Raw genomic sequence first — 18347 nt, forward strand, 5'->3', positions numbered from 1 at the left:
TTTCTACATTTAACAAATAGAATAGACGTTCAACAAACAATAAGAAAAATGGGCAACAAAAATGGAGGATCTGACGGCATCAACACTCAGGTACTAAAGATGATAATAAATCACATAAGTGATCCGTTGACCTATATCTTTAATTTATGCTTACAAAAAGAAATATGGCCTGGCGAATTAAAAAGTGCTGAAATTATTCCTATCCATAAAACTAAAGAGAAGTATCTACCAACAAATTATAGACCTATATCTTTAATATTAAATATTGCCAAAATTTTTGAAAAATTAATACAAATCAGGATTACAAGTTTTTTCAACAAACATAATTTATTTTCTAATAAACAATTTGGTTTTAGAAAAGGTCTTAGCACCAAAAATGCCCTATACTACCTAACTAACTCAATATACAATCAACTAGACAAAAGTAAATCAATAGCAGCAACTTTCTTGGATCTAGCGAAAGCTTTTGACACTGTGGACCACAAAATTCTACTCAAAAAACTTTACAGATATAGAATTAGAGGAAGTGCGTATGAACTTATCAAAAGCTATCTAAGTAATAGGAAACAAAGAGTTAAAATCAATGGTGAATATAGTCAATATCAACAAGTCAACATTGGCGTACCACAAGGTACAATATTGGGACCTTTATTTTTCATAATCTATATAAATGATATGTTACAATTGCTACCAAATGATAGTGTGTCGGCTTTTGCTGATGACACGGTAATTATCGTGAAAGGCGAAACATGGCATGAAGTCGAAAGAAATATGAATTTCTACTTAAACAAAATATCCATTTGGCTAGCATTGAATAAACTGTCACTAAACATTGACAAAACAGTTTATATGGCTTTTGGAAATAACTGCAATAGCAACTCAACATATCTACATATAAATATAAAGGGTGCACCCATTCGAAAAGTTGATAACACTAAGTACCTTGGAGTGCATTTCGATAGCCATATGAGATGGGACCTGCATACAAACATGCTATACAATAGACTAAAATATCTAACTTACATTTTCTACAAATTATCTAGGATAATGAGCACAGATAATCTACGTATGATTTACTATGCACTTTTCCATAGCATAACAACCTATGGTATTATAACATGGGGTGGACCATACATTGGAAGACTCAAATATATACAAACTCTACAAACGCAAACATTACAAATAATAAATAAAAACAAGTTTATAAATGAAAAAAATCCACTAAACATAGATCAAACATTCACCATGGAATCTCTAGTGTATCACTATGTCAACCTGCAAGATATGTTCCTAAAGAAAAATTCCGTAACAAGGAAAAAAACTATACAGCCCCTTAAAAGAAAATTAACAATCAGCATTAAAGATAGCTATACAAGAGCTTTAGCCACCTTCAATCAACTACCTTCTCACCTCAAAACTTTAAATAGCAATATAAAAACAATAAAGGACAAAATAAAAAAATGGATCAAAGGCCATCCATACTAGATACTAGATACAGGAATACAATGAACCACAAAATACACTGCAACAATTTACAACAAATCTATTACAAACTAAAGCAACAAGGGAACTTTGATAGTCTAAATTCTGCATTGGAAGTCCATGTGGATGAGGATAAGGATAAGTTTCTCTTGGATGTAAGGACATATTTGTGTTCACAAGGCACTTGTACACTTCATCAAAATCGTTCTCATCGTCGAATGTCTGAATATAACATGAAAAAAAATGAAAGTATCAGATAACTAGAGAAAAATAATTGAAACAATTGCAAATGTGATTGACATAGCATGGAACTCACAACGGATAACTATTAATACCAAAACAAAAAATGGATTCAAAGAGGGAAAAAGAAACGAAACTTACATTCTAACAAAAACAGATACAACCAACATAAATTTCATTAATAAATGTGAATACTGCACATACAAACAATTAATTGGTAAAAAACATATACATTTCATAAAAGAAGAAAACAAAGAAGATCACAAAGAACCAAATATAGATAAAGTAAGATATAAACCCATAGAAACAGTATTTAAACAAATAGATGACATTGCAGAAAACAATAATATGCAAATAGAAACAAGTAAACCAAAAAATACATCAGGAAAACCGATTCTACAAACAAATAATATTCGAATGACCTATGGAGACATCAATTATCTTGGAAACAATAAAGCATTATTATACTTTTATAGAGGTATCAGAGGATATCAAACTTTCACTAATTCATTGCACTCACTGGAACAACCTAAATATAAAGATTTGATAGTCTTAGATGACATAGTATTCACAGCAACATGTAAATGCGATTCACATAAACAACATACTGAAATGTTCCCTCACTATAGAGTCACGTGTGCTACAGGACTTACTTGTCCAGCTAGACTAAATACATATGAAAGAATATCATATGCAAGAAAAATGAAAGCATCAATGACGACAATCGTAACGGCCAGACAAATATTAATCAGATATTGGAGATAGAAGAACAAAATTGAAGATATTAGTGAAGTAAGCTTTTATAGGAAGCATTCTTGCTACCAATATTAAGCCATACTTCATTTGTGAAATATTATAAACTATTATACAAAATGACTCTTAGTTTTAAATTTTTTTTTTTTTTTTCTTTTAATTTCTTTAAGTGTTAGTAGTTTTATAATACCAGACCAGCGAACAGGTTTATCCTCTGCCGGGTTACAAATTTGTAATGTATAATTGTATAATTATTACTACTTGTTGTAATATTTTGTACTATACTCTGGTTAATAATAATAATAATAATAATAATAATAATAATTAATTATTATAATAGTATAATAATAAGTAAATAAGATCAAACATAACATGCACAGGTAATTTAAAAATAAAACGATCAGAGTGAGATAGAAATATGAAAATAAACAGTTGTTCAAGTAGAACAAAGTAGACATACCAACGAAGTAAACACAAATAATAAACTTGAATATATGATGGAGCAGCCGATACAAAGAATGGATACTATGTTAAATCTATTAGCTGTACTAGTAAATAAAATGGCACAATGAGCAGTCTAAAACTTGCTATTTGGAAAGCAAACGGTCTCAAAATAAACCACTACAGCCATACTTACTCTGATGAAACTACTTACAAGTAACGTGTAATCATCAAGGATAAAGACTTTTTCAATATACTAGGAAATCGTTTTATAGTGGGAGGCGATTGTAATATAAAATATTCGTAGTGGGAATCAAGATCATAAACGCTAACACACAGAATTACTATAAAATATAAACATGAAATCTATGAATTACTATAACAAAATAACTACATTCGGATATCTACTAAATAACCAATATACTAGCCTACAGATATAAACAAGCTTTCGGATTTGATTTACTTTACTATAGTAAAAAGTATAAACAAAAATTATTTTGAAGTGTCATCAAACTTAGATTTATCATCAGATCATTCGAGTACTAATTACTCGACACTGCGAAGAATTTAATAAAGTAATCAATAACATAAAAGTCAACTGGAAAAAATATGCTCTTTACGTAGAGGAATGCATAACGTGCAACGTTCCTCATAAAACAATTAATAATGTAGAAAGCAGCATTAACTCATTGAATAAAATTCTAACTGAAAGTATTAACAAATGTGCTACTACAATAAATAAAACTAAAACACAGAAAATTAGTTCCATTAAAATAGCCCGAAAAATCAAAGAAAAGAGATTATTTAGAAAAAGGTATCAGATAACTAGATCGAGTCGGAACAAAACTAAAGTAAAGAAAGCATCCAAAGATCTAAAGAAAATGTTATATGAAGAAAAAACCACACAAACGCGGAATTATCTCAGATCACTCATGTGAGTCCTACAGAAGCAACAGATTACTTATTATGGAAAGCTACTAAATAACTTAAAAGAACAATTATATTTATATCGCCTATCAGAAAATCTAGTGGTAACTAGGCAAGATCGGAAGAAGAAAAAGCTGAAACGTTCGCAAATCATTTCAGTACAGTATTCTAGCCTCACCAAAGAATAATTACCGAAGAAGAAGAAGAAATCGTACTAGAAGGCTCTGACGTCCAAGACAATACATCAATCAAATCAATTAAAATAAAGAAAGTATTGATAATATTAAAAATAGAAAAGCTACGGGTTCTGATAACATCACAGGAGAAATTATCAAAATGTTACCCTCAATTGCAATAAGATACTTAACAATTGTTTTCAGCGCATGCTTGCGTCTCTGTTATTTTCCTTCCCAGTGGAAAGCAGTAGAGATTGTTTTAATACCTAAACTCGGTAAAGAACTAAAACTGGTAACTTCATTTAGACCGATTAGCCTTTTACAAGCTTTTTCTAAAATCTCTAAAGGTCTAATTCTAGCTGAAATTAACCCAATAATACTAAATAGAAAACTTATCTCTGAACATTAATTCGGTTTCAGGGTGTAACCATTCCATTGATTGAGCAAGTAAATAGAATAGTATCTGTTGCCTGAAAAGCCATCGAAGATAAACCATACTGCATGGCGTATTCGTTTCCCAGGCTTTTGATAAGATTTGGCATAAAGAACTACTACACTAGCTGAAGATTTTTTTCCTCAGCCCCGCTACAAATTATTACAGTCTTATCTACACAATAGAGCTTATCAAGATAAAATAAATAAAAACGTATCGAAACGTTAGTTAATAAAAGCAGGAGTACCGCAGGGCAGTGTTCTAGGTCCAATACTAGATCTATTATATACCTCGAACTTATCAAAGTCTATTAATATCTTGACAGCAAAATATACATATAATACAGCAATTTTAACAATACACCCAGAGGCAACAATACCAACCAAAACATTACAAAACTACAAAAAAAATCACCTTCAAAATTGGTCTATCTCCTGGAGAGTAATAGTAAATGAAAGCGGATCGATACATACGACATTCACACTTTGGGAATATACCTGTCCTCCTATTACATTAAACGAGAAATATACTCCGCAAAGCAATCACATAAAATATTTAAGTATTTACCTAGATCGAAGACTTACATGGAAAGAATACATATTTACCAAACGTAAACAGTTGGATCTAAAATGGAGGAAAATGTATTGGCTCATCAGAACAAAATTCGATCTGTTAATTGAAAATAAACTGCTGCTGTATAAAGCTGTACTTAAACCAGTCTGGATATATGGTATTCAACTATGGGGTGCGGCTTCTAACTCGAATATCAAAATAATCTGAAAAAATTTTAAAATACCTACAGTCAAAGAAGAAAGTGAAAAATTCTACGCAAAATATAATTCCAGACTTCGAAACCACTCAAATAAACAAACAAACTTCTCAAAATATCCATCGCCAACACCAGACTATACAAACATAAACAATGAATGCGCCAACAAATTAACATAATTATTTCAATCATACTGTAAAACAAAGACAGTGTATTTACTGGAGTATACTACTTTTTATTATTATATATATCTAATAGTAATATTATTTGCTTATTGTCTCATTGACGCGAGACAGATTGTAAATAAATTTGGAGTAATAATTGAAACAAAACAAAAGTTTTAGTGGTTTCGACTGTAAAACTATTACTAGTAGAAACAAACATACAGTATACGGTAAGAATAGGGTTCGACCCATGAATTACTAAGTCTGTAGTTGAATCAATTCAGTTTCTAGTTCTAACATGCCGTCGTCAAATTTGTAAAAAAACATTTTTTGATAAAGTTACAGAGGTTGGAAAACAGCAGAAAACCTAATTTTTACGTTTTTAGGTTAGGATATCTCGAAAACTGAGGATGATTTAACAATTTTGAGCTCAGATTCAAATTTAGCGCATTGAATCCCTTCGGAAATATCTTCTCTAGTTTCTCAGTGCGGACTATTATTCAAATTTTATCGGCCTGTGTTATTAAAAAGCTTTCCACAAAAGCAATTCGATACGTAACAATAATATTTAATACATACTTCTATGCTACTTTTCTTTGCAATAGAAAGTAGCAGAGATTATTTTAATATCTAAACACGCTAAGAAACGGAACTTGTGACTTCGTATGGACCGATATGTGTACTGCCAGTACTTTTAAAAATTTATGAAAAAATCATACTAGCTAGAGTAAACTCAATTATTAGAAATAGAAAACTTATTCCGGACAACCAATTCAGCTCCTGGTATCACCACTCTACCATCGAACAAGTGAACAAAATATTATATGTCGCGAATAAATCCATTGAAAATAAAAAACAACTACACAGGCATATTTCTCGACATTGCTCAGATGTTTGACAAAGTTTGGCATAAGGGAAATAGTTGTTCTTACTACACAAACATTTATACATAAACTAATGAAATTTTTTCCTGAACCCTATAGTGACCTGTTACAATCACACCTCCGAGATAGAAGTTTTCAAGTAAAAATCAATAAAAAAATGTTCGTCAAGTAATAAAAGCAGGAGTACCGTAGGGTAGTATTTTAGACCCAACACTATACCTATTATATACATCGGACCTGCTAGCCTCCCAATATTTTGACAGCAACATACGCAGACGATACAGCAATATTAACAACAGATAAAGAAGCAACAATAGCATGAGAAACACTACAGAATTACATAAATAACCATCTTTAAAAATGACTAATTTATGCAGAATAATAGTAAATAAAAGAGTAAATCAATTCACGCGTGTATACTCTCCGTAAAGATAAATATCCACATATTCAACTGAACGACAAATACATTCCGCAAAAAAACGATGTCAAATAATTAGGAATATACTTGGATAAAAGGAAGTTGGTTTCGACTCGTGGAAGGGAGTGGACGTATCTTGGCTGTGAGTGCGAGTTTTATTGAGAAAGAATAGAAGAAATATACAAGAAAACAGGGAGTAAGGTAAAAGTTGGAGGAGAAATAATTGGGGAGATCGAGACTTACAAAGGCGAAAGGCAAGGGTGCCGTTTAAACACCACGCTATTTAATCTAGATCAAACAGGTTCGAGAAGGAGGGGTAGTGATAGGAAGGAAGAAAATATGGACATTAGGATATGCAGATGACAGTGATTATGGCAAAGAATGAAAGTGGAATGAAAGCGATGCTGAAAAAATTAAAAAGGTACCTGGAATACAGGGGATCAGAGCTAAATGTAGGAAAATTAAAGAGGATGAAATGCAGAAGAGGAGGAGGAAGGGGAAAAGAAGAAGAATTCGAATGGGAAGGCGAGAAGATAGAGATGGTTAAAGAGTACAATTACTTGGGATATGTGATAAGTAGAAATAACGGAAATAAAAAGCAGATAAAGAAGGTTGAAGGAAAAATAAATATGGGACTCGAAAGATATGGCGGCTAGGAGAAAAACTATTTAGAGAAAATTGGGAGCTAAGGATGAATCTGTTCGACGCACTGACAAAAAGCGTGATTATGTATGGAGCAGAAATCTGAGGATGGAAGAGATATGAAGAAATAGAGAGATTACAACTAAAATACATAAAGTGGGTATTGAGATTAGATAGAAACTAGCCAAGTTACTTAATACGATGGGAAACAGGAAGACCCAAAAAATAAACAGCATTAGAAAGAGCAATGAGGTATGAAAACAAAATAAGAGAAGAAAGAGATGGCTCAATAAAAAAAAGTATGGAAAGAATTAAAGAAAAGGGAAAGAAATGAAAAAGATAAAAAGGATAAGAAGGAGGAGAAAGAGGAAAGCCTAGAAAAAAGTAAAATATATTGAGAGAGGAAGGAGGGAGACGAAATGAGAGAAGAGTTTTGGAAAGAAATAAGAGAGGAGCTAAAGAAAAAAGAAAGAAAAGAAAAGCTAGAAAAGTCAAGATATATAAACGAGTGGAAAGAACTGAAAGAAGAAATGAAAAGGTATAGGTTAAAGGAAATTCAAGGAGAGGGAAGAATAAAAGGCCTGCAAATAAGGGAAAGGTTTAGGTTAGGTAATGAAACGAGAGGAAGCAGGTATTGGGAAAAAAAAAGAAAATAAGAGATGCAGAATGTGTATGAAAGAGGAAGATAATTGGAAGCACATGGTAGAAAAATGTCAAAAAAGTAGAAAGGAAGGGGAAGTATGGGAAAAAATAATAATAGGAAGCAAAGAAAAGATAGCGTGGATGATGGAGATAAAATGGAAAAGAAGAAGAAATGAAGAGAAGAAAGAAAAAGAAAAGCAAGAAGACGAAGCTATAAGACCCTAAGGAGAGACGGAAACAGAAGACAGAGAAGCAAGACTTGCAGACACATCTACACACACATACATACACACACATACACACAAAACACAAACATACGCGCAAACATAAACATACACATGCACACACACACACACGACACAAGTAACAGCAACTACACAAGCGAGAGGAAGTAGGTATTGGAGGATGGAGCAAAATGGAAAAGAAGAAGAATCGAAGAGGAGAAAGAAAAAGAAAAACAAGATGAAATTTTAAGACCCTAAGGACAGAAGGTAACAGACGAGAGAGACGCAAGACTCGCAGACACATTTACATACGCAAACATACACACAAAACACACACACACGCAAACATACACATACACACACACAATATACAAGTACTAGCAACTACATATGAGAGAGGAAGCAGGTATTGGATGCAGGAACAAAAATGGAAAAGAAGAAGAATCGAGGAAGAGAAAGAAAAAGGAAAACAAGAAGAAAAATTATAAGATACTACAGAAAATAAGTGAGGTTGAGGAAAGGAAAGGCAGAGGGGGTAATAGGAGATGAGAGAAAGGTGTAAAGCCCTAACAAGGAGAAAGACAGATTAAATGATTAGCAAGAAAGAGAGCAAAAGCAAAGTAAAGGCAAAGGTGTAAAGGCAAAAGAAAGTAACAAAGGAAGAAGTCGGAAAAAATAAGTAAGAAAGAGAAAAACAAGAGCGGAAAAGGCAGATCTAGATTAGAGAGAGGAAGAGAAGATTAATCAACAGAAAAATGAGAAGAAAAGCTGAACAGACAGAAGCAGGAGACAGGGACGCAAGAGTTGCAAAAAGAAGAGTTGTTGAGTTTTATAGCTTTTCTTCTAGTTCTTTTCCTTCTTTTTTCTTTAGCTCCTCTCTTATTTCTTTCCAAAACTCTTCTCTTATTTCGTCTCCCTCCTCCCTCTCTCAGTATATTTTACTTTTTTCTAGCCTTTCCTCTTTCTCCTCCTTATCCTTACATACCTACATACGTACACATATACACAAAACACACACACACACACACACACACACAAAACACATACATTATCAATTACACAAACTGGACACGAGACACAATCGTAATATAAGAAATGAAAACCAAATGTAACATATAAGTTGTAAATAAATAAATTTTATATATATATATGTATACACACACACATACATACATGTGTGTATGTGTGTGTGTGTATACTTGGATAAAAGATTGACATAGAAAGAACATATATTCACAAAACGAAAATAACTGAGATTGAAATGGCTCATTGGAGCAGAATTAGAGATATCAATCAAACATAATCTTCTATTTTAAAAAGTTGTATTTAAACCAGTCTGAACCTACAGTATTTAACTTTGGCGAGCCGCTTTGAATTTATATGCTTAAAAAAGATTTCAATCAAAAGTCCTACCTAACTTCGTACACGCGCCGTGATTCATTACAAACGAAGTTATCCGAAATAATTTACAGAATGTATCAGTAAAAGAAGAAATTGAAAATTTTTACGTAAAATACAATATAAGAGTACGAAACCACTCAAACAAACTGATGAGCAAATTTTTCTTGGAATAAAATACAATCACTTGACTCAAGAAATATAAAATAATGATAGCATAATCAAACCTCAAGATAATAACCACATAAGTACGCACAAATTTCAAGACCAAGATAGAATGCTCACTAAAGTACTCTGCTGAATACATGTAAAGATATCTGTATAACAATGAAATTTACCTATTGTCTTTATAAATAATAGATAAACTGTAAGCTTTGGAGTAAATAAAAAAAAGTTATACAATTCAAATGACAAAATGGTTATAAATCAGAAATTTAGAAAAATAGAAAAATAGAAATATTTAAAAAACTCACCAAAGCTTATACCTAAAATGGTATGATAGTTTTTCAATAGATACAGTCTCTAGTGTGCCACTTAATGTATAGAATCCAGTTGATAACAAAATCAATAAATTTACGCTTGGATAATTTGAAAAGCGCATAGCTGTAAAGCGCATCAGTAACTAAGAGATGCAAATCATTAACGCAATAAAACCCAATCCAACTTAAATAAAATAGCTTATAATTAATTAATATTCACCGTACTAAAGCAATGCTCATCATAATAGAATTAGCACTTTTACATGCAGCACGCCAAGAATGAAACAAGCTAGATTAATCAACCGACACTAATTGAACTCCAAATTGGCTAGGAAAACAACAAAAACAGCTAAATTAACAGATGAAAAAACAGTCTTCTACGACTCTAAAATGAATCCAATTAAAGAAGAGCCCAGTACTACTCTATATTGATAGCACTATGTTAGCCTTATTAGTGAGCGTAGATGTTAAGGGTTGATTTAAATAGTATAACTGTAATGAAAATCATTCCAGACCACTAATATCGTCAAATTGCTAAAATATATCTGCAAAAATGCAAAAATTTCAGTGAGTCATAAGCAAGATCTTTGACCTGCAACAATTCACTCAACAGAGTAAAAAATTAGATTAGAATCCAAAATATCCCGGGAGTGAGTTAATTAACATGTTAAACGAACACTTACTAGAGAGCAAAAGGATAAACATTAGCAGTCTATCAAAAAAGGAAAGAACGACAGTTACGGCAGAACATGCGATGGCTAAGAAAAAGTGACATAGGCAACGGATCCAGAATAGCAGAGAAAAAAACTCAACGAAAACACCAACTATAGAAGTGGAAAAGTTTTCAAACGTTGATGTTTAACCGGTAATCCGGCAATCATCCAAACTTTTCTCCTTCTAGTAGCATTGACCAATGACCACCTCCGATCTTCCACGTAGCGAGTCCATAGCTCAAGTCATATAGGTGGTTCAGTGGATTTTGGCTGTTTCTGTAGAGGATGATCGTGACAACTATACGTCTGGCATATTTTCACAATCACTCTTTATGCGACGAATTATGGGATAAGTAAACATCGTATCGCGGCGTATTACGCTGATGAAGGCGAGAGCTATGAGCCTAATTTTTTTTCTCTCTCCCTCTTTCTCTTTCTTTCTCACACTCTCTTTTTCTTTTTTTCTTTTTCTGTTATAACAATTTAATACATTGTTTCATATCATTGTATGCGCATCTGTCGATTTTTTATTCGTTATGATATAATGTTCTATGTAGTCTGTTAAATAGTGTTTTAATTTATTATTTCTTTTTTCTCCTCATATTATTTCTATCATTAAATTTATTATTCTCACCGGTGATTAGTTCGATTTCATTTAGAGTTCATAGTCAGCTTTAGTTACTAGTTAGTACGGGCTAATATGTTTGATTGAATTTGCATTATCTCACTTAAAAAAAAATCGCACGCGGTTAATTTATCGCACCATTTGTTGATTTTATTCCACACTATATTTATTGATATGACATATGTAAATAATGTTATATGTGGTCTATTTTCAGGGAATCAATATAAATTGAATACCAAGCAGTTATAGATATCAGAATGTTACATTAATGAAATTAGAAAAGTTGGATGAAAGTAAATCTCTTGAAAATACTGGTTAGTTCAATATTGAAAAAATATAGCTTTGATGTATCATTGTCACTTTTAATGATTTGAGGATTTACTTAAAACTGCAAAAAATTATGAATGTGAAGCATAAACTTATTTCAACATGATCGAGAGATCATCTTAATACAATAATACAAAATATGATCGAAATTGGTTTCGAACCTTCAAACTAGAATTTACATCTACTTAGTTACCAATATCTTACGTAATTATATTAGATAAACGTAAAATGCAATTATTTTATTTTATTGAAAAATGTATTTCTATATTTTTTTGATCCTATAACTTATACCAACGTAAATTTCTTTAAATATGTGCGATTGTAGTTATGATATGTTGCATTAATCAACTGTTTTTTGACCTTAGACTTCGCTAAAACTGTAGGTTGACCTCATCACATAGCAGTTTCCTGTTATATAATACTAAATGGTTTAGTGAACCTTTTTATTTTATAATCTATGCACTGTGTTTTACAGACTGATTTTTGCTATATTATATTATTGTTTTCAGCTAGATGGAGTCCACCCGAAAGTCCAATAAAAATCAATCTAACCTAATCTTTCTTATCTTACTCTTTCTTCTCCTCGCATCTCTCTCTTTCTCTCTTTCTTTCTCTCACTCTCTTTCTTACTCTTAGGTATAGCCAAGATATTGAAATTCAAAGAACTCCACCGCATGCCGCGTGTCTCACTATCGTGGATTTAATTTAACTCTTGGTAAATTACACTAACTGAAACGAAATATACTTGACGTGTCTTGATTTCGTTAATATATTTACTCTTGAAATTTAAACACACTTTATCTGTATAATATATTTCTCGTAGTTCACAGTTCATTTAATGAAATTGCGATATGTATTCTATAACAAAATTACGTTGTTCTGGTGAATAAATTACTTTACTATCTATACTTATTTTTGTCTTTTTCTAGTTGAAAGTAGTAATATTCTGAACTTAGAAATCAGCCTAAACTTTTTTTATTGACAATTAGTAGATTATTAATAAGATTACATATATCACATATTATAAATTTTTGCTTACCCATAAAAGTGTCCTCTTACAAATTCATGAATTTTCTCTTTATTCACAGCGTGAAGATTCTGAAATTCATGCAAGGCAGAAAACTTCTTTACGTTTAATCCATTTGGCGTTATAATGTCTGGTTTTCTTTTAAGAAGATGTTCGGCTTCTAGTCCTGTAATATCTGATACAGTAGTAAATGTATGTGATAAATGAGCCGCAGCTCTTTCCATGCAATATCGATGATAGATTTGACGTTTCCCAGCTTCTTCATCAACGTTGAACTGATAAAGATACAATTAAATATAATAATGAATATACTTAACCTTTAGGTATTTTTGATTACATTTAAAGAATAAAATATACGTAATAGTAATATCTATAGTTCTATCTACCATGTGTGGGGAATGAGCGGGCAATAAATGAGTATATTTGCAATTGATTAAGATCATTTACTTGTATCTTCATAAGAACTCTCAGAATTTTAGCTAGACTCAACTAATGTAATATTAATCAAAAAAGTTAAACATTTATATAAGAGCAAGTCTTACGAGAGATTAGTCAGAATCACATCGGTTCAGCAAATTTTTGCAAACAGTAAATCTTTGCAAACAGAAAATCTTTGTAAGTAGACCTATTGAGTAATAGCTGCTAAATTTCCGTTGGGCAAAAAAGTACACGCACGCATGTTATGAGAAATGTATGGAGCCGTCAAATAAAGTTGAAAAACCAAGTATGTATCACAAATGAACTAAAAACTATATTTTTGTTCACAAATAAACTATGCACGCACATAATATACTGGATGTTAGACGTGCACCTTTAGCTCATCTTTTAAAATATTCGAATTACACTCGCAAATGTTCTTTATAAAATTGGTATCGACCACACGTAGCAGTGCTGTTGTCTGTTGAGTGTTGGGATGGTATAATGCTCTTAAGATGTACGCGTGTTTTTGCACTACAGGAAATCTATTTTTCGAACCCATCACAGGTATACTACTTGAATCTAATTGTCACTATGTATACCTTTTAATTATTTTTGAGAAACGCGAATGTTTCGTTGACCGTCTTCGGGAAATATTCACCTGCATACGGAAAATATCCACTTGCATTTGGGATTCTTCCGAACCCTGTATCATACATATAGTCAGTGTATATAAAAAAAATTTATCACAAATACCATTTTACTTGTTGCATGTGAAGACAGAAATGAAAAGGCGTTTCTATCGCACATTCATAACGACAACTGATCGACACATAGATCAATTATTTGATATTCAATCGGATTCAAATGAGTGTGTCAGGCGCTTGTGGAGCACTTTTACGGTAGCTGAGTCACAAAGCTCTGTAACGTCACAGTACATAAAAAGTGACGTTGTACATCCGCTGCTAATGATTAATGTAATATATGCACGTTCTGATGAGCGCACCGACATTCGATCCTCTGATATAATAGAGGGTAAAAGGTTAACAACAACAGAAAAAGTAAAGTTATCAAAACGTGCTTTATTAAATATAATACAAATATTTACATGGTATTTATGTTTTTTTAATTTAGTTAGTTAAAAATAAATTAGTTATAATTTACATGATAAGTATATTACGTTTGATTCATATCAGTACATTAATTCCATGTTTGTTTAACTAAGAGCAAACAGCGTTTTATATTTTTTTTAATCTAAATTTTGGTGTTGTGTGCATTAATTGCTTTGCTAGTCAATTTGGATGTTTCGATATCTTATTACCATATTTTCTGTAACTGTTTCAATTTCTTCTCTTACAGTAGTTATATTGTCATTCTCTCTTATGTACTTATTTGAGACTAACCATGTGCATCGGTGATGGATCATAGTACATTATTTTGAATCTTTCTATTATATCAATGTTTGACTTTGTAATAGTACCCTAGATTTATATGCTATATATTTATAGTGGTTTAATTATTATGGATTTATATATAAGTAGTTTATTTTTGATTGACAGTTTGGATTTTATTCCTAGTAACAAGTAATATATTTTTATCTGTATATTCAGTTGTTTTCATTTAGACCATATACGGTCTCTTCACATTACTATTTTTTTACAATTTTTAGATAATATAGACAGCAGTTGGTCTGTATAACGTAACGTACTGTAACGGTCATACAGTTTTGTTATCAGTATTATTGTTGTTATTTTCTGTTGAATTATATCTTTTTTAAAAAGTTCTTTGAGTAACATTGGATTTATTATATTGTGTCCAGAGTTCTTTTTATTTTTTAGCTGATGAATTATGTAGTTTATTTCTTTTACTTCAGTATTATCAACTGAGTAATTATTACTATTTTTACTTTGCATACAGCTTAATAAAATTTGTTCTTCATCTTGTGGCGGGGAACTTCGGGGGATCTCAGCCGCACTTTTGGAACACTTCCGTCACAAGGCCTGATTGGCCCTTTTCCCCCGATTAATTATAAAGGCACCAGACCGCCGTTCCTAAAATAGAGCGATCATCGGGGGTAGGGCCTGAATATAACAAGGCATGGCTCTGTTCGTCCACAGTGCGACTGCGCAGCGTGGGGGCTTGACGTCGTCATAGCGATTTTCTGGGTATCAGGCCGATGGTGTCCAACAATTGTCGATTTATATTCATCATCTCGCGTCCTTGAAGTGCCGGCAGCTCAGGATATAACTCCTCATCTCGGATCAGAGATTCGTTCGATTTCGTGCGTAAGTTACTTAATTTCGGAACCAGAAATTGCAAACAAAGAATTCTCGTTATCAACCGTCCGCGGCTTAAAATAATATCAGCATGCAGAGAAGGAAGGCTTAACGAGGCGTAAAATTAAGAAAATTGGTCACACTTGACTTTTCTTTATTCTGAAATTAAAGTACAATTACTGTCGGAATGACGGATGGTCAGCGCGACTTGACGCGACTCAATGCGCGGCGAAACAGATACACACGTTCCGGCGAATTAAATCTACGACAGTCTAACACTCTCGATCCCCGAATTCGTAACTGTAATTCACTACCTCGATATCTAAAGTCCTTTTTTTTTTCGATCCTATCACTCACGCTAATTCGAAAAATGGCGGATGGTCATCGCGACTTGATAGGAGCACTAAATTTCCGGTGTCGACGAATCCACGTGTCGTGATGGTATTATTTGCACGAGAAAAATCACGCACCGCATTTCACAATCAGTATTAGTGAGTCGCATTTTTCCTACTTACAGATTTCTGCTGAAGAACCTGACAAACGGGAACTGTGGCAGTGAATCTGGGAAAATTGCTTTCTCTCAATGTAGTGATCAGCGGCAAAATGGACGAGAAACGGCTTTTCGCGGTCAAAGATCATTTTTCCGCTCCTCTTTCCGAGAAGAATTCCTATTATTGGCAGATATGCGAATTCGGATATCGGTAGCGCACTCTGAATATTTCGTCATTGGTCAATATGTAATTTAGAAAAGAACAGTGCCTTCATTTTATCTCCTCCTATTGTCGCTATTTATCCTCTCTCGCCCCCCCCCCCCACTAAGTCGACTAGCATTGATTGATGAGAAAGATCTACCCCTACTCTTATTTATTTCGATGCGGACGGAAATCGAATTTTATTCTGATTCGCTTATTGGTCGTGACGTCACCAGCGAGTTTCGTCAGAATTTCGAATTTCATCAATCAATTTATCAATTTAATTCGTCAAAATGCTTGACACTAATTAATACATTTAAGGGACTATAGCGGTCGCATATAAGTATTTTATATTTTAATATGTTCCATGTATAAGTTGCATCGCTAAATTATTTGTAGTGATAAAATAATTGTAAGTCGGCCTTATTTTCGTAGCACCCTCATCATCGCATTTGCATTTGAATCTGTATAATATTTATTTTAGTTCGCTCGCTTTATATGGTCTGCCTCGCTCGCTCTCGCTTAACCTGACTCGCTCGCTCTTGTTTAGTCTGTCTCGCTCGCTCTTATTTAGTCTGTCTCGCTCGCTCTTGTTTTGTCTGTCTCGCTCGCTCTTGTCCAGTCTGTCTCGCTCGCTCTCATTTAGTCTGTACCGCTCTTCATGATGGCCACCTTCGCTCCCGCGTGTCAACCTCGTACTTTGTTGCTGGTCTCCGAAGCGTCTCCTGGAGCGTTCCCTTTTGGTTGTGTGATACAAGCGTGTGCCCGGGTGTTGCGTGTGTATGTCTCCGGGTGTTGTCAGTGATCGGCAGCAGTGTCAGTGTGTGTGGAGCTCAGAATGTCCGATGGTGCGCAGCAGCCTGACAAAGTTGATTACCGGTTGCGCTTCATCGACGATTTTCTGTTTGCCCCAGGTGTGCCAGCATCTCCAGAGTGTTTGTGTCAGCGTCGGGGAATGTAACGGATCTGCATATACCACTATCACGCATATCCGTTGCACTTTCCAGTCAAGTTTTGGTGATTTTATTTCCAGCCGGCAACACGTGGTTGGGAGTGTATATGCGTGCACTCTCTTTTTTCTCATGATGCGCTCCATTTTTCAGTCCTCCGTCGGATCGCGTTCTTCAACTTGTTACGTTGTTTTCTCGAGTTTGGGTAGACGCATATGAAAAAGAATTAGTGTTCGAATTAGGGCGCACATGGGTTATAATAATCCGACTGGTTACGTGGCGGCAAGGGACATGGATGGCTTTCCTGAGGTGTTGGAAATAATGCAACACTCTCAGGCAAAGCCTTGTAATGTTACCGCATTACAATCTTCTGTTTTTTGCGTTGTGGGGGTTGAATATATTTTGTAAATATTTGACAAATATGTTAGCTATATAAATACTTGTTTTAGACACGTCATATCATTTTTTTTAAATAGAAATAGAGAATTTTTAAAGATATTTTATTTTCTTAGTTGCTTTCCAAAACGAAAATCAGTGGCTCCAATTACAGTTAAGTTAGTTCGGTAGTTACTTATAATTTCATTTTTTTAATCGTAAAGAATATTTTCAGGTTCATTAATAGACGGATTATATTTTGCTTTATCACTTTATAATCTGGACTGTTGCCATATTTTTCTTAATTTTATTTTTACGTTAGTTTTGTCAGATACTATTCTCGAAATAGTTCAATTTCTTTTTTTATTTATTGAATACATAGAAGTTGCATTTTTAATGGCTTTATAAATGTTGTTATTTAATTCAATCGCCATATCGATATCTTGTTTTCTTTTTAATAGTACATCACATAAAAGGTTTTGGTTTGTTACTGCTTTATAAAATTTTCAATTCATTTTTTTATTGTACAAAGGGCCATTTTTTAAGTTTGTTTTAATTACACAGACCAACAATTTTAAAAACTTGAAATCAGACATAGTATACTTAATAGATTTTTATGCATTGATTCCAAATCTGGGCTCAAAATCACCCTTGGTTTTCCAGCTATCTTAACCGAAAAGCGTCACTGTAACATGACGAAGGATTTTTTCTGCGCAATTCTGACCATAGTTTCTAAAAGAGCAACTCTTAAGTTACAAAAAGCACTATTTAAAATTAATTTTATAATTTTTTCAACGGAGATATAGTCGTTTGAAAAATGTTGGATCTGAAGATTCTACTATAGGTTTATAATAATACGAAACTCAATATTAC

General features: G+C 33.0%; 1 protein-coding gene across 2 annotated transcripts in view; it reads right to left on the reverse strand.

Annotated features, from left to right (window-relative positions):
- The window catches only part of LOC131664775 (glycogen [starch] synthase), a 1096132-nt gene that overhangs the window by 692694 nt on the left and 385091 nt on the right, over window positions 1–18347 (reverse strand). For both annotated transcript variants that reach the window (XM_058936134.1, XM_058936143.1), the window contains exon 6: window positions 12777–13039. In XM_058936134.1, the coding sequence (XP_058792117.1) occupies window positions 12777–13039 (263 nt within the window). The remainder of the gene's footprint in view (window positions 1–12776; window positions 13040–18347) is intronic.

This window comes from Phymastichus coffea, unplaced genomic scaffold, assembly GCF_024137745.1.
Source record: "Phymastichus coffea isolate CEN01 unplaced genomic scaffold, Cenicafe_Pcof_1.1 PCOF00003, whole genome shotgun sequence".
NCBI lineage: Eukaryota > Metazoa > Arthropoda > Insecta > Hymenoptera > Eulophidae > Phymastichus > Phymastichus coffea.